This window comes from Centropristis striata, chromosome 21 (genome assembly GCF_030273125.1).
Source record: "Centropristis striata isolate RG_2023a ecotype Rhode Island chromosome 21, C.striata_1.0, whole genome shotgun sequence".
NCBI classification, from domain to species: Eukaryota; Metazoa; Chordata; class Actinopteri; order Perciformes; family Serranidae; genus Centropristis; species Centropristis striata.
The window spans coordinates 2,507,143-2,529,835 of NC_081537.1; the positions used below are offsets into that span (position 1 = coordinate 2,507,143).

General features: G+C 37.8%; 1 protein-coding gene across 2 annotated transcripts in view; it reads right to left on the reverse strand.

The window, feature by feature from the left end:
• LOC131959051 (glutamate receptor ionotropic, delta-1-like) overlaps positions 1-22,693 on the reverse strand; it is a 784,279-nt gene that overhangs the window by 6,775 nt on the left and 754,811 nt on the right. The window contains exons 15-17 of one of the 2 annotated variants that reach the window (XM_059324147.1): positions 19,187-19,353; positions 9,530-9,770; positions 5,541-5,679 (exon numbers count right to left, since the gene is read on the reverse strand). In XM_059324147.1, coding sequence (XP_059180130.1) covers positions 5,541-5,679; positions 9,530-9,770; positions 19,187-19,353 — 547 coding nt within the window. The remainder of the gene's footprint in view (positions 1-5,540; positions 5,680-9,529; positions 9,771-19,186; positions 19,354-22,693) is intronic. The other variant, XM_059324148.1, reaches the window with a different exon arrangement.

Here is a 22,693-nt window from a genome sequence, read left to right on the forward strand (position 1 = left end):
TACAGTATTATTAAACCACCTAACCAGTTTTCACGTGTCACCAAAATCAACCAGGATGGAAACCTTAAGGATTAAAAAAAATTAACAACTTCAATTTAGCTAACCATTGTACTTTTTCTTTTTTAATTTGTAGTCAGTCATATATTCTGTTAGCCTGCACTCATTTTGGTTTCTAACTGCAAGGCAGCATGGTGTCCATGGGCGATTCTTAGCTGCTTTTGGTATCCAATCACAGAACGGGGAGGGACGGCGAGACGATGACGCGTACTATTGGACAGACGGAAGCTTGTAGTTTGCTTACGGATCCAACATGGCTGCTGCAGATGCCAAGCTCTCTTTGGATCTAGCTGTAGACAGAGTTCTAGATAGTTTAGAGACAAAGTTTATTTTAAAAGAAGAACAACGTTTGGCTTTACACTCCTTTATCACCACCAAAAAGGATGTTTTAGCCTTGCTGAGAAACAGGATTTGGCAAAAGCCTAATCTACCAACTAGTCCCGTTAGCGGCTAAGCTAATGGGGCTTAGCCAGACCTCGTCGTTGTGGTTGTCTCGCCATTGATACGATTGTAGCGCCCAATAAACGGCTCTGGACAATTGCAAACCACGCCTCCTCTACGGAAAAATGAATAGGAGGTCTCCAGACTAGATCTCATTTGTCATATAGTCTGGTGTTAGCCAGGCTAGCTGATTACTACAAAATAAAAAACCTTTTAGTCATTTTTTTGTCATCAGATCATTAAGAAGGTTGATAAAGTGGCTGTTTAAGGCTGGTTTTCCCGGTGGTCGCTACATGTGTCCTTTCCAACAAAACTCTGGGACCTGTATTATACAGTATTATTAAACCACGTAACCAACGCCGCTATGAAATGTCAGCTAATGTTGTGACCACAATTTTGAGTTAGCATTGATATGCTAATGGCTACTCCTGTAGCTGTAACAAGCAGCACCGCTAGCATCAATTAGCCGCTAGCATCAGTTAGCCACTAGCTTTTGCTAATGACCGAATTTCACCGTTTTCCCGCGTTTCACAACAAAGAAATAAGAGTTAGCAGAACTATTGTCCCTTGTTGTGAACCCCAACTTAAAGATATAAGTAACAACTCACAAACTTGTTTTTGAGCAGACAACTGGCTTCCTTTGTTGTGCTAACTTACATTATTGCCCTAAATGTCAATCATTTATATTTCCAAGTTTTACCAACTTAAATCACTGTTTTAGGCCATGCAGTGCCGTATCCACGAGGCACCAAAATCAACCAGGACTGAAACCTTAAGGATTAAAACTTTAATTTAGCTAACTGTTGTTCTTTTTCTTTTTTCTTTTTTAATTTGTAGTCAGTCTATTCTACCTTTTGGTCTGGGAAAATGGTCAGCCACATTGAAAAGCTCTGATTCCAAAGAAGCTATTGGTATCAAACTTTAAAAACCCCACCATGTGAAATGTTAAACTTCAAGTTTAAATAAGACCTGATTAACTGATTAAGAGAGGTTAACAGAAATAAAGCGAGTGACGGCGTGTCACTGAAAGGCAGACGAGAGACAGCAATTGTAAACAAAACATTGACATTAAGTGTTTGTGTTGAGGTAGAGTGGCGTTTCCTGTGAAACGGCGTATAATGGGCGGCACAGAAAGCACACTTGAGGTAACCTCAGAGTCCAAGAGTGTGTTTATCTACGAGACCCTGAGCAGGTCTGAATGATCTCTCCAGCCTCTAAGAGTTCCTCTCACAGCCAATTAAAACATCTCGGCTCAGGTTATTGTTTCAGGACTGGCATCTCATTAAAATCTGTTTTTCAGCGACGTCAAACTGGCTGCTAGCCTAAACAAATGAACGCCTCGGATTAAACCCTCAGCCAGTCGTTAAAGACAGACTGGTGGTGTTAAGTGTGGAGGTAAAAGAGAGAAATAATAACCGGCGTCTGAAAGCCTCCATTAATTTGGAAAACAAACAGCTGATTTAATGAGAGCTGCCAGTGGGGGGGATTTAAATCACTCTGCCTCCTGCAACTCTGCAAATACTGCAACTGTTGAGTGGGCTGTGCTCAAGTGTGATAAGAACACTTGCTTGTTTTTTTTTTTGGTTCATTTCGGATTCAAGTGGAAACATTTAAACCCTTGATCGCTCTCTTTTTATAAGTGGCTGCCTTTGATATCAACATCTCTCATTCTCAAATGTTTTCGTCCCTAAAGTCTGGTGCCGTTGGTCAGTCTTTATTGATTGAAGCCAATTATCTGGTTAAACTCTGTGAAAAAGACAACAGAGGAACCTGATATTAGAACTCTTGGTAACACTTTATATTAAGGAATACATATTCAACAGTAATTAGTTGCTTATTATCATGCAAATAAGTAACATATTGGCTCTTAATGAGTCATTTTTCAGTAGTTATTAATGCCTTATTCTGCATGGCCTAATTATACAACCAGTAAGACATTAACTAAGAGTTTTCCCTCAATAACCTCAGAATTATTGATTATTAGTAGTAAGAAAGGAAGTTGTTGTATATGAGTTATGATCTTAATATGCTCTACTTTGTATGGACTTTATAATCTCTACATATCGGTGAACGAAACTATCGAAATGGCAAATAGCTACCTTCTCCAGACCTTTGAAGTGACTGGTTGCTCCTTTTGGATGATTGGATGAGGATTGTTGGTTCTCCAGGGGTTCCCCAGGGCTCAGTGCTGGGGCCCCTGCTATTCGCTGTCTACACCACCTCTCTGGGTCACTTTATCCGCTCACATGGCTTTTCCTATCACTGCTATGCAGATGACACTCAGCTCTATCTGTCTGGTGGCTCCTTTTGGATCAGGATTGGTGGATTGTAATGTCAATAATTACTCTATAGAACAACTTCCTTACTTACTACTAATAATCGATAATTCTGAGGTTATTGAGGGAAAACTCTTAGTTAATGTCTTACTGGTTGTATAATAAGGCCATGCAGAATAAGGCATTAATAACTACTGAATAATGACTCATTAAGAGCCAATATGTTACTTATTTGCATGCTAATAAGCAACTAATAAATGTTGAATAGTTCATTTAACCTTTCTTGTTCAAAACTGCAACAATTTGAAAAAAAAAAACAGCTTGTCAGTCTGTACTGAGGCACAGCAGAACTTTAAAGAAAATGCTACCATCACCATGCTACTATTAGCAACCTAGCAGCAAGCATAAAATCCAGCTGATGCTGATGGTAATGACGTTAGTTTGGCGGGTATTGGAGAAACTAAAATCATGACCAGATGATGGCGTTTATAAATGTATTTTTAAGGACAGTTGTTGAGATATCTAGACAGTTTTCAGCAAAAACCACAAATGATCTGTTTCTTTTATTGAGGTTCTTATCAGGTGTTAGCAAATTAATCGCTATAAAGTGATATTTGTATATGAAGGCAGAATTGGTAGGCAGCTAGATGATTGTAACATTTAGGTAGAAGAATATTGATTTGATTGATAGAATGTCTGCTTGTTCAGTTTTAACGAACACCAGTGTGTATCTCAGTGATTCATTTTAGTTCATAAAGGGCTATAATAAAATAATGAATGCAGAGTTAATGCGTGAAAAGGCACTGAGCTTGTTTGCATGGTTCCTCGCCATTTCCATCACAGTGTAACCGTTATTTTTTCAGCTCAACACATCGAGAACATATGAAAGTGAGGTCAGAGGTCAGCCCTTATGGAATGTGTTCAAACAGTTAAAGATGAACAACTAAAAAACAAACAAAAAAACAGAAACAGAAAGGTAGTGTTGGGACAACGTAGCCTTGTGTAGCATTTGCAATTTTCAACAAAAACACACTCAAACACCATTGCTGTAGCCTTTTTTTTTAAAAGCCAAGACCGCCATCTAGTGGGGTCAAAAATAAAAGAAATGCTTCATGAAGCTTCATAGTCCCAACACTACAGAAAGGCACTAAAAGATCCCGGAGGGTTTCCAGTGACTGGTGGTGCTAAAGGTGGAACAGCCAATTAAACACTGAGATTATTAAAACGTTGTTTGCAAGGAGAAAAAAATTCAAATTACAATTCCAATGAAGACCAAGCTCTCTGTTTCCAGAAACTGAACCAAAATAGTTTGGACCGGATCGGTGGGAGTTTTAATGAGCTGCCAGAAAGTTTAACCACAAAAATGTCTAATTTAAGCTTTGGTTTTTAAGGAAAACTTCTTTGTGAAGTTTAACATCGCCTGTTGATATGGGCTGAAATATGTGCCACCAGAAACTGAATTGGAATTATTTATATTTGAATTTGAATTGTTTAACTTGAATAATTGCATGAAAAAACTGAATTTGAATCACATAATTTCAATTTGTATTGTTCAGTTTGAATCATTGCATTGAAAAACTGAATCTGAATTAAAATTTGAAATTGAATTTATTAGTTTGGAACTGAACATTAATTTCTCACAATTCAAATTCAGTTCGCAAAATTTAATTTCAATTTTCTGCAACCAACATCCGGGTAGTTGAGGCAGAGTCAAGCGCAGAAAACAGATGTGCTGATTGGCTGAAGAGGTGCTATGGCAACCGGGTGGCAAGAAGGGTTACAAAAAAAAAAAAGGAGGTGCTGATTGGCCGAAGAGGCGCTATGGCAACCGGGTGGCAACAAGAGTTACAAAAAAAAAACAGAGGTGCTGATTGGCCAAAGAGGCGCTATGGCAACCGGGTGGCAACAAGTGTTACAAAAGAAAACTGGGGTGCTGATTGGCCGAAGAGCTGCTATGGCAACCGGGTGGCAACAACTGTTACAAAGAAAACGGAGGTGCTGATTGGCCGAAGAGGCGCTATGGCAACCGGGTGGCAACAAGTGTTACAAAAAAAAACAGAGGTGCTGATTGGCCGAAGAGGCGCTATGGCAACCGGGTGGCAACAAGTGTTACAAAAGAAAATGGAGGTGCTGATTGGCTGAAGAGGCACTCTGTGTATCTGTGCTCGATTGCTCTGCCTCATCTACCCAGATGTTTGTCGCAGAAAATTGAAATAAAATTTTGCGAACTGAATTTGAATTGTGAGAACTGAATGTTCAGTTCCAAACTAATAAATTAAATTTCAAATTTCAATTCAGATTCAGTTTTTCAATGCAATGATTCAAATTGAACAAAACAATTTCAAATTATGTGATTCAAATTCAATTTTTTAATGCAATTATTCAAGTTATGCAATTCAAATTCAAATATAAATAATTCAAATTCAGTTTCTGGTGGCACATATTTCAGCCCATATGTTGAGCTCTAAAAAAACAAAAAAAATGTTTTAAGGGACAAAACTAAACGATGATCAGATATTTCATCATCATTATTTAGTTTACACCATAAACATTAGTCGGAAGTAATTTTTGTTTTGTTTTTAAAGTGCCTCAAATTTAAAGTCCTGCATGTTAACCTTTTACCATATTTTCACTAAAAGAACAAATCAGAGTTTGATTTCCAGAACTATATCAACCGTCAACAAAACAAAAGGACCGTGGCAATGTGACAGATAGTTTTTGTTGTTGTTTTTATTGTTGATAGTTGTATAGGAGGTCTATTCTGACCTGTATCAATAGCTTCTGCTTCATCCCAGCCTCTCTCTCTGTCTGTCCAAATGTCCCTCCTCCCCTCCGATGAAGCAGTTGTAATGTCATTATATGTCAATGGACCAGAAACCCTTGCCAGTCTGTAATCCTTAGTAACCTGCACGAGATCATAGACAGTCAAGTGTAAATGAAAAAAATTAAAAAAGGGGATAGATGGAGAGAAGGAGAGGAGATAGATAGATAACACGGGCGTCCACATTGACATATAATTTGCAATAAGACGTGACACAGTGACAGTACCAGGAGGTTATGGGTTGACTGGGATGTTGCAGACAAATCTTATTGCTCAACAAGGGCAACACACCCCCATGTACACACTCTGTCTGCTCACACTTTAGTTTATGGATCCACTTAGTTCCCTGTCACACTCCTGCCTCCTGGTGAGAGTCTGAGGCTTCGGCACAGCAGGTGAATGTTTGTTGGAGGTAGAAATGCGTGTCTGCGCTACTTTATGTTCAAGTGTCGCCTTAATGTTGAGCCCGCGTGCCAGTGCCAGAATATAAACCTGTTATAAGGTTTTAAATCTCATTGTACACTGTAAAAAACAAACAAAAAAAAACTGTTTAATTTAAAATAGCAGCAGCGGTGGTCGCCAGAACTTCACCGTAAAAATTACATTGAGTGTGTTTTCTACTGTAAATTTGAATGTAAATATCAGCAAAAACATTAATGCATTAATTTAGACTGAAAAGTCCCTTTTATTTTTAGGGTAAATGTGTCCTTTTCACATGAAATTGTTGTATTTTTACAGTAAAACTGTGTGTTTCCTAAAGGTTTTTTTTACGGTAAAAAAACGGCAGCTGTGGTTGCCAGAACTTTACCGTAAAAATTACAGTGAGTGTGTTTTCTACTGTAAATTTGAATGTAAATATCAGCAACAACTGTAATTTAGACTGAAAAGTCCCTTTATTTTTTAGTGTTATTGTGTCCTTGTGACAATATGGTATTTCTCCATAAATTTCACATGAGAATGTTATATTTTTACAGTAAAACTGTGTGTTTTCTAGAGTTTTTCCAAAATTTTGTACACTGTAAAAAAAAAACTTGTTGTTTTTGTTGTTTATACGGTAAAAAATGTCAGCTGTGGTTGCCAGAACTTCACCGTAAAAAAATACAGTGAGTGTCTTTTCTACTGTAAATTTTAATGTAAATATCAGCAAAAAATAAAAAATAAAGGGACTTTTCAGTCTAAATTACAGTGTCCTTGCGGCAATATGGTATTTCTCCATTATTTTCACATGAAAATGTTGTATTTTTACAGTAAAACTGTGTGTTTTCTATAGCTTCTCAAAAGTTTTGTACACTGTAAAAAAACAACAACTGTTGTTTACCATAATAAATACGGTGCAACTTTTTCTAATATTACAGTAAAAATATATTAGCACTGTTGATTTCACGTTTAAGATTGCCATTTTATTCCAAATTTTACTGTAAAAAACCCCAACCTTTGTCTCCACTGTTCTGCCATATAATTAACAAGGAAATATTTTATAAATGCTATATAAATTAAAGATTTTACCGATAAATATTACAGTATATTTTTGTTAGAGATATGGTGTTTAGTACATTTAACAGTGAGAAAAATGATTTTTACAAAAAAAAAAACGACGGCTTGTATAAATATTACAGTATATTTTTGCTACAAACATGGTGCCAGTGTTTTTTACAGTGGACTAATGTATTAAAAAAACCCCACTGTTTTGTCTGATATTTACATTTACAGTGTTTCATTGTTACTGAAACTGAATTAACTAATTTATCATTTTACGTCTTTTACTGTCATGGTTTAGCAGTTTTCCACCATAAAATCTACAGACATTTTTTACAGCGTATGTTGTTTAATGAGGGCGAAGAGCACTCTGCTACTGAATTTAATAACTTAGATGTGTAAACTGTTTGTGTATAAAATGTTTTCTCAGTGTTAAATCTGAATATTATGCTGTTTTAAAGACAATTAATTGATATTCATCTGATCTAAACACATACGAATTATCAGATTGCTTCCATATGCGTCAATATTATTAATAAGAGTGCATCAATGTTTAATTAATTTCCTCTTCAGACTGTGTTAAAGGTGTGGCAGCTGTTCTAGTGGCTTTATTTCATTTAAAAGACAGCGACGTGGTAATTAACCTCTGTATGGTTTTTATTCAGTAGGCACTTAGTAAAGGCTCAAGTATCTACCAGCAACAATAGCTAATGATTAGAGCCGAGTGTGGTCACTGTTGGTGTTAAAGCCAGGGCTCCCTCGGTCATGATGATTTTTTATTTCTTTTTATCGTGTCAGGACTTCACACTGAAATGGGAAAATGTCCAAAAAGTGTTGAGAAAATGTGTCTGTTTGACACCGTTATCGCTCTCCGCCTGAACGATCTCTCTCCTGCTAATTATAATCCCCTCTCAGAACCCTTGGGTGCAGGAAACTACCAAAGCCTCACTGTAGGAAATGAGTTTATAACAATAATTCAATAGCGAGCACTTGAATGGTTAGGAAGCCGGCACTGTGGGAATTAATCATTAAAGTCTGTGGGTGAACTCGGCTGTTGTAGCAGGAGGGAAACTTGCTGGGAAAACATGCAGGACTTGCTAACAACCCGATTCCTGACTTGCTGGGCAAATCCGACACTAAGGCCTCAAGTGCACTGCAACAAAAGAGGTGTTTAAAAACCAGATAAAAATACTAAATCTGAGGGAAATGATCTTGCTGCATGGATAATTTACTTTGACAAGATTTCTTAAATTAAGATTATTAAATCTAGAAATAAGCATGTTAATTGACTAAAATTAACTCTTAAAACAAGATAAATTAAAGCTGTAAGCAGCGATGAACTGGCCCAAATAATTTGTTTCTTACCAAGACAAAAACAACCTTTAGATTTAGAAGTGTTAGATAATTTATCTTGTTTTAAGAGTTAATTTCTTATTTTACACACAATACACAAATTGACCAAAAAAGACACAAAATGATAAAAAAAAGACACAAAATTACCAAAAATAGTTGTAAAAATAACCACTAAAAAGACACAAATTGACAAAAAAGAGACAAAGTTGACCAAAAAAGACACAAAATAACCAAAAAAGACACAAAATGACCAAAAAAGATATATAATGACCATTAAAAAGACCGAAATGACCAAAAAGATGTGAAATGACCAAAGAAAAAGGCACAAAATGACCAAAAATAGATGTAAAAATGATTAAAAAAGACACAAACTGACCAAAAATAGAAGTAAAAATGACCACTAAAAAGACATAATGGTGAAGTTAACTCCTAAAACACGATAAATTAAAGCTGCCAGCAGCGATGAACTGGCCCGAGCAGAGTGACCTGATGATTATTTGTTTCTTACCAAGACTTACATTTGGAAGTGTTAGATAATTTATTTTAAGTGTTCAACATGCTTATTTCTAGATTTAATAATCTTAATTTAAGAAATCTTGAAATCAAGGTAAATTATCTGCCCATGCAGCAAGATCATTTCCCTCAGATTTAGTGTTTTATCTGGTTTTTAGACGCTCCTTTTTTTGCAGTGTGTGTATATATATATATGCATCAAACAAAAAAAAAAAGATTAGTAAAGGTAATGGTCAGCGTGCTGTGTGCTTCATGTGGTTTTGGAGGAGATGCCATAGAAAAAGAGATGAACTCTGGTGTGTGTAAGTTCAGGACGAGGTGGTTGGGGGGGCGATGATAAAAGAAAAAAAATGGAGGAGGTGTAATAATAATAATAATAATAAGAGACCAAATTTGATTTCAATCAGTGGCACAGAGCGTCCTACTCTCTGTCTCTCCGACTCTAGCTCTAACTCTAAGCCTGCCTCTCCTACAGCTGGGTGTACTGGAGCTCCACTAAGTCGGGGCTCGCGTCTGCAGATGGATCCTTAAAGTAGAGTGTGGCAGTGTCCTCCCCCCGCTGGCCCGTCCGCCGGGCCCTGTGCTCGGTCACCTCTTTGGGCTGCTCCTGGCGGCAGCGGTTGCTGTTCCACCAAGCCTCCAGCCCGGCCACCAGGCAGGCCAGCAGCAGGCCGGCGGCCAGGATGCAGAAGACGCCGGCGAAGCTGTGCAGCTTGAGGGAGCGGCCGTCCGGGTGGGCGCTGCTGTGGCTGTTGAGGTCGCAGCGGCCGGTGCGGGGCCACCACTTCTGCTTCATGATGTCCAGGTCGCCTTTCTCCTGGAGCTCCAAGATCCTGGAGAAGAAGGAGAAGAAGAAGAAGAAGAAGAAGAAGAAGAAGAAGAAGAAGAAGTGAGTAAAAATGACCAGTTTCCTTTAATAACTGCTGTCACTTGGACGCTTTTGCTTCTTTTCCGTACGAGAACCAAAAGGTTAAAAATGTTATAGAATATTATTCTTATTATTTATTTATTTTATTTTAAATATCTTACAGAGGCATGTAATGACACAAAATGGTGCGTTCAAGGTCTACACGAATGTCAGAATTTTCAACATCGTTTCAAGCTCCAAGTTTCAACTTTAAAGATCTGACTTGGAGTGTAAAAATAACCCACCATAAGGCGTTACGGTAAGAACGTGTCAGACCCGCCTTCAAAATAAAAGCTGTCATGGCAATTTTGACAACTGCACTAAGTTAATGGGTGAGCTGGCCAAACACAAAGCACTCAATACTCTGTTCCACAAGTTTTATTAGCACATTCGTATTCCATACACCGCACAATCCGGAATGGCTCTTTTACAGTACAACAAAGTGCCATACACCGATCGACTTATATCTGTTGTATTTCCCAACTTTGATTCTTCAGCAAGACTCAATGCGGCCCTATCTTCCTCCCCTATGCACCACATCAGGACAGAGCCCACTGGTCTACATGTTCCCCTCTCTCATGGTGTTATCATTGCTAAGTTCACAGAGTCAGTTCCCACAATGCCTTGTGTCTTGAATATCAAGTAGGTCTCCGCCTACCTTATGTATAACCATGCAGGAAACACCAAATTTCCTTCACAAAGCAAACACATGTAGCTTTCAGAATAAGAGCACATGGATGTGTTAGCAGAGTCCACCACATAATTTATGATGCCTTAAATAAAACATAGAAGAACGCTTATTCTCCTTTACAGTAATTCATAAAAAAATATGCAATGATTAAGATGGAATAGTATTATTAGAATGTGCGAGAGGCACCAAATTTTAAGCTTTTCGGGCAAAAATGTTCTCTGGGGGAGCATGGCCCAAGACCCCCATACTTTGTTCCTGACAGACAAGAAATTGCGAGATGTTTTTGGGTCCTTCATTGAGTCAGCTTCAAGTCAGTACATTTTTTGGCTATTCTGGGAATTTCATGTAGAAACTTCTTTTTTATTTACGTAATATTTTGGTTGTTGACACTACAGTTGTGGAGTATAACTTATTGAGTTGAAATAATTTGCTGACAGCTTCGTCCCCCCCAGTTCTATACATCTGACCAATGATATGTCTGAAAGATGAACAGCTAGCATTTTTTCAACCAAAAAACCAATGAGTCAATAACCTACAATAAGTTGTAGATGTAACGGTTCTTCAGCAGACATGAAAATTACCCATGTGTTGAGTTTTTCAGACTGTTGGTGAAAGTTTCCTGGCCGCAGCAGAAAACATATTAAAAGCTATCAGTCAGCCTGACACAGGCAGCAGCTCTGACCTGAAACATCCACACACTTCATCCACACAGATGTATTAGTTAGTGACACACATTAAGCTTGGTCCAACGGGCCTGCTGCTCTCATTGTGTTGAGTAATGGAGTTAATTAAGCAAACTCCGCCACGACCAGTGAAGTACAATCTGCCTATAGCTGCAGTAAAAATCAGAGCCCAATTTGCTACATTTTATCTGCTCAACTCAGCGTGAACATGTTAAAAGGTCAGCACACTGCAGTTTCCATCTACCAACCCTCACCGCCACCGCCACCGCCACCAAGAAACCCCAGAAACCCCCCTAGGACAAAATAGTTTTATGGCACAAATGAGCAGCAGAAGCAACAAAGTCTGCAAGGTTATTAATGGCAAGATTATCAATTGGAAAGCCAGGCTGGAGGTAATACAGCAGTTATGGGACTAGGTATTAAAATGATGGCTGGAAATGTGGAGATAATGGTTTTCACTCTGAACAATAGCTCTGCCCTCAATTTTAACACCCTGACACATTATTCCTGGTCGTCCCCGAGCGCCGTGCTGCAAGGATGCCTCGGGCCATTGGACATCTGCTGGCCCAGTGCAAAAAAACTCCATTAATAACTAGCAGTTTTGTCTCCATTCAGCGACACAAATTAATCCCTAAATAAACACAGGACTGCTTAATTAAAGAGGAAGTGCGTGGTGCAGAGGGAGGCCGAGATGGAGAAGCGGTCCCCACACGCGAACAATGAACCCAACCACTGCTGCAATCAACCAGCGCAGAGAAAGTCAAAGAAAACTCATCGTACAAAGTCTTTTCAGATCAGATTAAACCAGAAACAAGAGAGTTTGAAACTCCATCTTAAACTTGACAAACAGCAAAACAAAGAGAAGCAAACATGGATTTAATCTCCTGCTATAAACACTCTGCACTAGTGTTGGGACAATAAAGCCTCGTGAAGCATTTCCTTTATTTGTTGACCCCACGAGATGGCGGTCTTGATGGATAGATGGATGGATGGATGGATGGATAGATGATGGAGGAATAGAAGGATAGATAGATAGATGGATGGATGGTTGGATGGATGGATGGATGGACGGACGGATAGATGGATGGATGGATGGATAGATGATGGATGGATGGATAGATGAATGGATAGATGGATGGATGGATAGATGAATGAATAGATGGATGGATGGATGGATGGATGAATAGATGATGGATGGATGGATAGATGAATGGATAGATGGATGGATGGATAGATGGATGACAGATGGATGATAGATGAATGGATAGATGGATAGATGGATGATAGATGGATGGATAGATGGATGGATAGATAGAATCAACATCTATTAATAGTGTTGGGACAACGAAGCCTCTTGAAGCATTTCCTTTATTTTTTGACCCCACTAGATGGAGGTCTTGGCTTTTAAAAAAAGGCTTCATCAATGGTGATTGAGTGTGTTTTCAACCCTTTGTTGAACAAAGAGCGCCATCTCTTGGGCTCCGTAAATAAAGAAAATGCTTCATGAAGCTTTGTTGTCCCAACACTAGATTTTTTCCTCTTATTGCTGCATGAGCAGAAATAAGACAAATATAACAAAAATAATCATGGGCACCTGTCACTTACAAAGCAGACCATTACAAAGCTTTAAAGAGCAGCTCTGAGAATTAGAATATCTGAACATGAGAGGATGAGAAAAGATCACATGCAGCTGAAGAGAGAGAGGGGGAGGCTGAGGATGGATGGGATTAGAAGGAGAGTCAGATAAACGCTCGACTGGAGGAGGTGAAAATGACATTTTTGGGACGGGGGGATATGTCCCCCCAGATTCATAGTGATCCTGATCCATCCCCCACACTTTCAGCGACAAACATCACCGGTAAAACAGAGGATTTATGTTCCGTTAGTTAGACTATTTACACTGCAGCACATAGAGAGTCCGGCTGCTAATGGTGCATTCAAGGTCTACACTAATGTCAGAATTTAACGTTGTTCCGAGCTACAAGTTCCGACTTTCAGTGTAAATTGATAAAAGACCAAGTAAGGCGTTACGGTAAGAACGTGTTAGAAAATATAAGAACCCTTATTCTCCTTTACAATAATTCATTACAAATATGCAATGATTTAGATGGAATAGTGGCATTAGAATGTGTGAGAGGCACCAAATTCAGGCTTTTAGGGCAAAAATGTTCTCCAGGGGAGCATGGCCACAGACCCCTCTACTAACTTATGGTCTCCCCATCAAAGTCTCATAAAATCCTGTGGGAAACACTGGTTCTAAAGGCTTGACACCCTAGACCAGGGATCTCAAACTCAAATTGCCTGGGGGCCGCTGGAGGCAGTATCAAAATGGCGAAAAAAAGACACAAAATTACTAAAAAAGACACAAAATGACTGAAAAAACACTAAATTACTTTTAAAAGACACAAAATGACCAAAAAAAAGACACAAAATGACCAAAAAAGAAACAAAATTACTAAAAAATACGAAACAATTAAAGGGAACTTCCACACACAAAAAGTGTGTTGACACTACAGTTCATTTAAAATGTTTAAATGAAACATATGTTGGTTCATTGTTGGTGCATTGAGTGAAAAAAAAAAACTTTTTTGCTGGAGTTGCTGCTGGAGTTATAACATCGGCAGCACACTAGTGCAGCTGATTATACTTCGTGTTAACATCTCCATTAATGCTGCTGCTGTCGGGCTCAAACCTGACAATTTGTTTTTTCCCCTTCCTCACAGAAATGACACATCCATGACCAAACATGGTAATTTTGTGTCTTTTTTAAAGTAATTTAGTGGGGTTTTTTGGTCATTTTGTGTCTTTTTAAAGTAATTTAGTGTTTTTTCAGTCATTTTGTGTATTTATTTTGGTCATTTTGTGTCATTCTTCAGTCATTTTGTGTCTTTTTTTTAAAGTAAATTAGTGTTTTTTCAGTCATTTTGTGTGTTTTTGTCATTTAGTGTCTTTTTTTGGTCATTTTGTGTCTTTTTTAAGTAATCTAGTGTTTTTTCAGTCATTTTGTGTCTTTTTTTGGGTCATTTTGTGTCTTTTTTCAGTAACTTTGCGTCTTTTTTTGGATATTTTGTGTCTTTTTTAAGTAATTTAGTTTTTTTTCTGTCATTGGATAGTGGAAAAATAACTCATTGAGTTGCTGCTGGAGTTATAACATCGGCAGCACACTGGTGCAGCTGATTATACTTTGTGTTAACATCTCCATTAATGCTGCTGCTGCCGGGCTCAAACCTCACAATTTGTTTCTTTTCCCCTCTTCCTCACAGAAATTACCATGGAAGTTACATGGCGGTTTATGTGTTGAGGACTTTGTGACCAAACATGGATGTGTTAGCATCCACCACAGAATTTACAAGAAGACTGTCAAAATATGACGCCTTATAAAACATATAAGAACCCTTTTGGGTCATTTTGTGTCTTTTTTTGGTCATTTTGTGTCTTTTTAAAGTAATTTTGTGTCTTTTTTTGGTCATTTTGTGTCTTTTTAAGTAATTTTGTGTCTTTTTTTGGTCATTTTGTGTCTTTTTAAGTAAGTTTGTGTCTATTTTTGGTCATGAGTTGCTGCTGGAGTTATAACATCAGCAGCACACTGGTGCAGCTGATTATACTTTGTGTTAACATCTCCATTAATGCTGCTGCTGTCGGGCTCAAACCTCACAATTTGTTTATTTTTCCCCCTTCCTCACAGAAATTACACAGGAAGTTACATGGCGGTTTATGTGTTGAGGACTTTGTGACCATGTGCAGCAAACATCAAACGTCTCCCGCTGTGAGCTGCTGTATCAGAGCTGCCCTTCACACAGACTTCACATCGTCAGTTCAGAGGTTTTCAGAGCTCCTCGGGACTCTGAACCCCCGCTGCTTTTCATTCCACACACCAAATTAAGAGACATTTACACCTGCGAGGACAGGTGCATGCACTCCTGCTGAGTCAGCCCACACACAGGAGGAAAAAAATTACAAAAAGGATGTTTCATTGAAACTCGGATGGAAGTTCAACCCAAATGAAATTCTTTCATATGAAGGTGGATAAAGTAGTTTTGCTGTCCTACTGAATATCTGAGTGTAATACTGAGTTACACTATACTTATCTTCTACACTGCAAAAAAGGTGTTTAGTCTAAAAACCAGATAAAACAGTAAATCTGAGGGAAATGATCTTGCTGCATGGACAGATTTCTTAAATTAAGATTATTAAATCTCGAAATAAGCATGTTAAACACTTAAGATAAGAAATAAACTCTTAAAACAAGATACATTATCTAACATTTCTAAATCTTCTATTTTTAATCAAATTGTTTTACGAATAATCATCAGGTCACTCTGCTCGGGCCAGTTCATCACTCCTTGCAGATTTAATTTATCTTTTTTTAAGAGTTAATAAAATTTTGTCTTTTTAGTGGTCATATTTAAATCTATTTTGGGTCAGTTTGTGTCTTTTTTGGTCATTTTTACATCTGTTTTTGGTCAGTTGTGTCTTTTCTGGTAATTTCACATCTTTTTTGGTCATTTTGTGTCTTTTTATGGTCATTATATGTCTTTTTTGTCATTTTGTGTCTTCTTTGGTCAATTTTTGTCCCTTTTTTGTCAATTTCTGTCTTTTTAGTGGTCATTTTAACATATATTGTTGGTAATTTTGTGTCTTTTTTGACCATTTTGTCTTTTTTGGTCAATTTGTGTATTGTGTGGAAAATAAGAAATTAATTCTTGAAACAAGATACATTATCTAACATTTCAAAATGTAAAGTTTTTTTAATCAAATTATTTTACAAATAATTGTCAGGTCACTCTGCTCTGGGCAGTTATCTTGTTAATTTCTTATTTCTATATTTAAAAATCTTAATTTCATAAATCTTGTCAAGGTAAATTATCTGTCCATGCAGCAAGATCATTTCCCTCAGATTTACTGTTTTTATCTGGTTTTTAGACTAAACACCTTTTTTGCAGTATAGAGGTCACAGCAGCTCATTTTATACAGTGAAGTCAAGCTTTCATAACAGACTCGTGCAATTCCAAGACTGTGTAGAAACCCCAGGAATCTTCAAATACAATAGGCTGAAATAACACATTTTATTTCATGAGAAAAGCTGCAGGTTTCTGCCTTAAAATATATGTTATTAGAATAAAGTGGGCAGCAGAAAATTACATATTATGCTTTTAAAGGAACACTGACTTTTCAAAAAGACAGTTATTTTTGTTCTTGCATGCAGGTTTTAAAGCAAATGTTTCACATTTCACTATTTACCATTCACTACAAAAAAGTGCTGACATGAAAGTAATCCTTATCATTAAATGGTGAGTTCCCTTTAATTACAACATCTTTATTTTCTCCAGTAGAATCTCTGCAGGCTGGTAGTTTTGGTTTTATTTTTGTCTGAGATTTGTGCCTCCACACAGTTACAGCAGAAGTGAATGAAGGCTGGAAGGGCCACGAGACACTGATAAATATTAAAACTACAACCTCACAATAAAATACACAAGACATAAAAATCTAATCAAATAAAAGTCTCTTCAGTTCAGCAGGTTTAACTGTGAGTGCTGCTGACTTTATGTTTTGTCAATAAGACAAAAACAAATTGTGGTCAGGCGTTTTTATGTGTTATGGCTAAGGGCTGCTTTTAAAGTTTGTGTGTGTGTGTGTGGCTTTACTGTATATAATGTAAAATGTTTGTAGTGAAGGAAACACCTCAGACCTCAAGATATTAATTCTATTAAGATATTAAGATTAATTTCACATGAAAATGTTATATTTTTACAGTAAAACTGTGTGTTTTCTACAGTTTTTCAAACGTTTTGTACTATTCCCTGATTTGGGTTGATTGAAAAATGTTTCTAATCCTTTAAAAAAAGTCTAAATATCTAAACAAAGTGAGTGCTTTTTGTTTGGTGGTGCCCTTTTTTTATGTAGGGGCAAATACATTCCAGATGTGATAGAACTATAATTACACTACACAATTACAACTATAATTCTTTTACTGTCAAGATTTGGCAGCTTTTCACTGTGAAATCTACAGACATTTTTTTTTACAGTGCAGATGATTTATACCAAGGAAGGAGAGAAGTAACTGTAAGGTTAATCAGCATATTTAAGGGCTAACCCCCTGAGTTGTAACATAATTAAGTTTGTTTTCAAGACTTCAACTTTAATATTATAACAATCAGCAGGGTTGCTTTCTGGGAGCCGATCGATACGAGATGGATGAGAAAGTCTTCTTGTGATTTCGGGGGAGCTTATTTGACTTCTCACACCATTAATTCATGATGTAATAACTTGGAGATTTACTAAAATGATCTACGTGTCTTTAAAGACTTTCTCTGGGATCAATTTGTGTTTCGAGGAGAGCGAGACGAGGTTTCACTCGCTGATTTCATCCTCGACTTAGACTCCAGGAGATAATTTGATTTCCCTAAAATAAAATTCAAGCCGTTGCTAAGTAATCAGCCTCCCCAAGAAAAAAAAGAATCAAATTAGTAATTAGAGCACGTCCCCCTGTTTACACATCACATTGTGAATAATCCCTTTTGCTCCACAACAGCGCTGCTTAATATGAGCTCGTTTCATGTGAGCTTAATTGACTTTAGCGCGGATCACTGTTATTGATTTAACGGCTGCAGGACGCGTTCCTCACCTCGCACTAAACACCCAACAACTTTCTAACAACCGCACCTCACGCCTCCGTCAAGTTTGGAATAAGTCGCTGTGACACTTTTCATCCTCCAGTCAAACAGTTCCTCGTTAACATAAATCTAAAAAAAAGGCAGTCAGATGTAATTGCCTCAGACAGTTTCTCCTGGAAGACTCTTCACTGACATCGCAGGATTTAAAGGCTCATAATAAAGACTTAACGTCAACAAAGAGGATCAAACTCCTGACAAAAAGCCTCCAAACCTTCATCATTAACTCCACAGCAGGCTTTGTTTCACTGCACAATAGAAAAAAAACATCGAACAAAAGCTTTTAAAGTCCTGAAGACAGGAAGCCACACACATCTGACTGCCTGTTACAGATAAAACTACCATGCTAACAAGAAATAGCTCGAACTTTCAGGCCTATAATGTTTATGACCAAGAGCAGAATAGTAGTTATACAAAATACACAGAAGAAGAGAAGATGATGTTTTTGTATGGGCTGAAATATGTGACACCAGAAACTGAATTTGAATTATTCATATTTTTGAATTTGAATTGCTTAACTTGAATAATTGCATTAAAAAACTGAATTTGAATCACATAATTTGAATCTGTATTGTTCAATTTGAATCATTGCATTGAAAAACTGAATCTGAATTGTAATTTGAAATTGAATTTATTAGTTTGGAACTGAACATTCAGTTCTCACAATTCAAATTCAGTTCACAAAATTCAGTTTCAATTTTATTGATACACAGAGCGCCTCTTCGGCCAATCAGCACCTCTGTTTTTTTTGGTAACATTTGTTGCCACCCGGTTGCCATAGCGCCTGTTCGGCCAATCAGCATCTCCGTTTTTTTTTTGGTAACATTTGTTGCCACCCGGTTGTCATAGCGCCTCTTCGGCCAATCAGCACCTCCGTTTTTTTTGGTAACATTTGTTGCCACCCGGTTGCCATAGCGCCTCTTCGGCCAATCAGCACCTCCGTTTTTTTTGGTAACATTTGTTGCTACCCGGTTGCCATGCCGCCTCTTCGGCCAATCAGCACTTTTGTTCTGTTCCAGCCTCATCCTTACGTGTAGTTTACATGTACTTTAGGGGTAGTTAATGTGTAGTTTTTGTGTAGTTTACGTGTACTTTACATGTAGTTTACACGTAGTTTACGTGTACTTCACATGTAGTTTACATGTAGTTTACATGTACTCTATGTGTAGTTACGTGTAGTTTATGTGTAGTTTACGTGTAGTTTACATGTAGTTCATGTGTAGTTTACATGTAGTTTACGTGTAGTTTAAGTATAGTTTACATGTGGTTTCTGTGTGGTTTATGTGTAGTGACTTACTTCTGGGAGAAGAGGTCCCTGTAGGGGCTGCCGTGCTGCATGGCGATGCCGTAGCCTTTGCTGCTCATGCTGTTCCCCGACACGGTGATGGTGCAGTCGTCGTCGGTCAGAGCGGCGTACTCCAGCACCGCCATGTCCCACAGGAAGGCGTACGGACCTTTCTTCGCCTGCAGAGGACAGACGGACATGAGGACATCAGTCATGTTTACATTAAAGTCAAAATGAATGTGATTTTGATCAAATTAGCAAAGCTGCATGAACATACTTTGATCAGAAGTTGACAGTGTATGTTTATATTGCTGCTACCAACATTTTGGTAAACAAGAGAAGAGGATTGCTGTGAGTAAGTACCTTAAGACACTGTCTCTAAAAACCACAGACCAAGTCAGAAACCTTGGTGTGCTGATAGACTCGGATCTTACCTTTAACATTCAAATCAAATCAATCACCAAAACAGCCTTCCATCAACTAAAGAAGTGAAGTGAGGGGTTTCATGTCCCAAACAGACCAGGAGAAGTTCATACATGCTTTCATCTCCATTAGACAACTACTGTAATGGTCTTCTGACTGGAGTCCTCCAAAAGAGAATTAAAAAGCCGTAGCTCGAGTTTTGACCATTACAAAGAGATCAGAGCACATTGCTCCAGTTCTTAAGTCTTTACACTGGCTCCAGGTTAGCTGTAGAGTAGATTTTAAAGTTCTGCTACTGGTCTATAATCACTGAATGGTTTAGATCCAGATTACATGAATGACATGTTAATAGAATATGAGCCCAGCAGGCCTCTGAGATCTATGGACTCAGGTCAGATAGTAGAGCCCAGAGTTCTAACTAAACACGATGAAGCATCATTTAGCTGTTCAGCGGCAAACAAATAGAACATACTTAGTATTTAGCTAAGTAGCCTGCTAAGCTAACTACTCAGCTAACTTCTTGGCTAAGTATTTAGCTAAGTAGCCTGCTACGCTAACTACTCAGCTAACTTCTTGGCTAAGTATTTAGCTAAGTAGCTTGCTAAGCTAACTACTCAGCTAAGTTCTTGGCTAACTAGTTAGCTTAACAAGCTACTTAGCCAAGTAGTTAGCTATGTCATAATACAAAAACTTTTTTTCTTCATAATGATCTGTTGTGATAAAAATAAACAAGATTTTTAAAGAATACTTGGAATATTCAATCATAAAATTAGTTGATATCAAAAGGTAGAGCACAGAAACACACAGCAAACATTAAATAACATGGGGAATGAATGAGGGTCATTTTAGACCCATGTTGTGCATCAAAGGGTTAATGAAGAAGAGGTTTAATGTTACTAAAGTGAAATCTACTGAATTATGTTAAACAAACCGGTAACGCTTTATATTAAGGTCCTTGTAATAACCATTAATGAACAAGTAATAAGGCCCTTGTAAGTCCTTACAAGATGCTTATTAACATTATTGTGTGTTTATAAGCTTATATAAGTGTTAATAATAGCATTACAAACAATATGTCTTTGCCATGCCTTTATTAATCTTATTTTGTTTGCTTATTGATATTAAAATATACTTTATTGCTCATCTATTATAAGTTAACTATAAGTTAACTATGCTTTTTGCAACTACCAGATCTAAAGCGAGAACAATGCCTTATTACTTGTTAACTAATGGTTATTAAGGACCTTATTATAAAGCGTTACCAAAATACCTTCTGATAACTTGGTGAGTAAAAGTGTTATTCTGTCAGACTGTAACATGCTGTAAGTGTGTGGAGGCGACACAAACACACACATCTAACAGCAGAAAGTAGAGGTGCAGAGTAAGTGGATGAGACTGTGGCTGTTTACTCAGCAGAGCTGCTGCAGAAGCATCTGCTCTCACTTTAACCTGCTCGCTGACACCGCTAATTGTGTTTGTATCTACACACACACACACACACACACTGACACACTCTTTGTGTTCACCCCTCATGATCAGAGAAGAAGACTATGTGTTTCTTGTCTCTCTCTGTCTCGTCAGGTAACTGTGGGAGGAAAAGCTGTGTGGTATTTGCAGAGCTGTGTGTTGATGCTAAGCTATGTGATGCTGAGAGACGAGAGGCGTTTAGTTGATATGAATCAAAGGAGGACAATGAACAGAAGATATCTACTGCTGCAGCAGTTTGCATCAAAGCAATGTCACATTATATTATGGTCATCTGAAGACACTTACAGGTGCATGTCAAAAAATTAGAATGTTGTGAAAAAGCTCAATATTTTTTGTCGATTATTTCAGAAAGTGAAACTCCTAAATTATATACATTCATTAAACATAGAGTGAAATATTTCAAGCCTGTTTTTCTTGTCATTTTGAAGATTCTGGCTTAATGAAAACACAAAACTCAGTTTCTATCACCAGGATTGTCTATATACAGACGCAAATAATAATAAATAATATAATATAAAGGCATTCCCTTTCCTCCTGAGCAGGACACAGTTCACATATAAATACAGAATTCAGGTTGTTATTCATGCACAGCTGTTTGTTAAACAGAGAAAACACTTATCGAGCTCATAAGCGTCATTAGAAACGGACATCGCTTCACGTGACTCTTCAGAGTAAATAAAGGACTTCTCATGTCTCTTAAAACGTTTGAAAAGTAACCCCAGTGAACGGCTCAGTGAGGTAAGCGGGGACGCAAAATAAGACTTGGGAGAGACCGGAGAGACCCGTGGAGTTGCGCAGGAACTGTTTTGCGAGCTGCTTCAGTTCTTACGTTGTTTTAGAGACGCTGACGCAAACTGTGAAGCCACCAACTGATTTCAAATCTGGAGATACCCGATCCATGACTCTAAAAACCGATCCATGACCCTACAACTGATCCATGACTCTACAACTGATCCATGACTCTACAACCGATCCATGACTCTAAAAACCGATCCATGACTCTACAACTGATCCATGACTCTAAAAACCGATCCATGACCCTACAACCGATCCATGACCCTACAACCGATCCATGACTCTACAACCGATCCATGACTCTAAAAACCGATCCATGACTCTACAACCGATCCATGACCCTACAACCGATCCATGACTCTACAACCGATCAATGACTCTACAACCGATCCATGACTCTACAACCGATCCATGACCCTACAACCGATCCATGACCCTACAACCGATCCATGACTCTACAACTGATCCATGACTCTAAAAACCGATCCATGACTCTAAAAACCGATCCATGACTCTAAAAACCGATCCATGACCCTACAACCGATCAATGACTCTACAACTGATCCACGACTCTACTAATTATTAACTTAATTAACAAAGAGCGCCATCTCTTGGACTCCGTAAATAAAGCAAACAGTACCTTTTTGATTACAAATGCTATGCCTATGTACTAAATACAAATGCCTATTTGATGTTGTACACGGTCAACGATATGCTAACCTCTTCTATGAAAAATAATTCCAAATTCAAATTCAAATTGAATGTCTGCTTCATTATTTGTCCAAAACTTGTCTTATCAACTGAGTTTGTCTG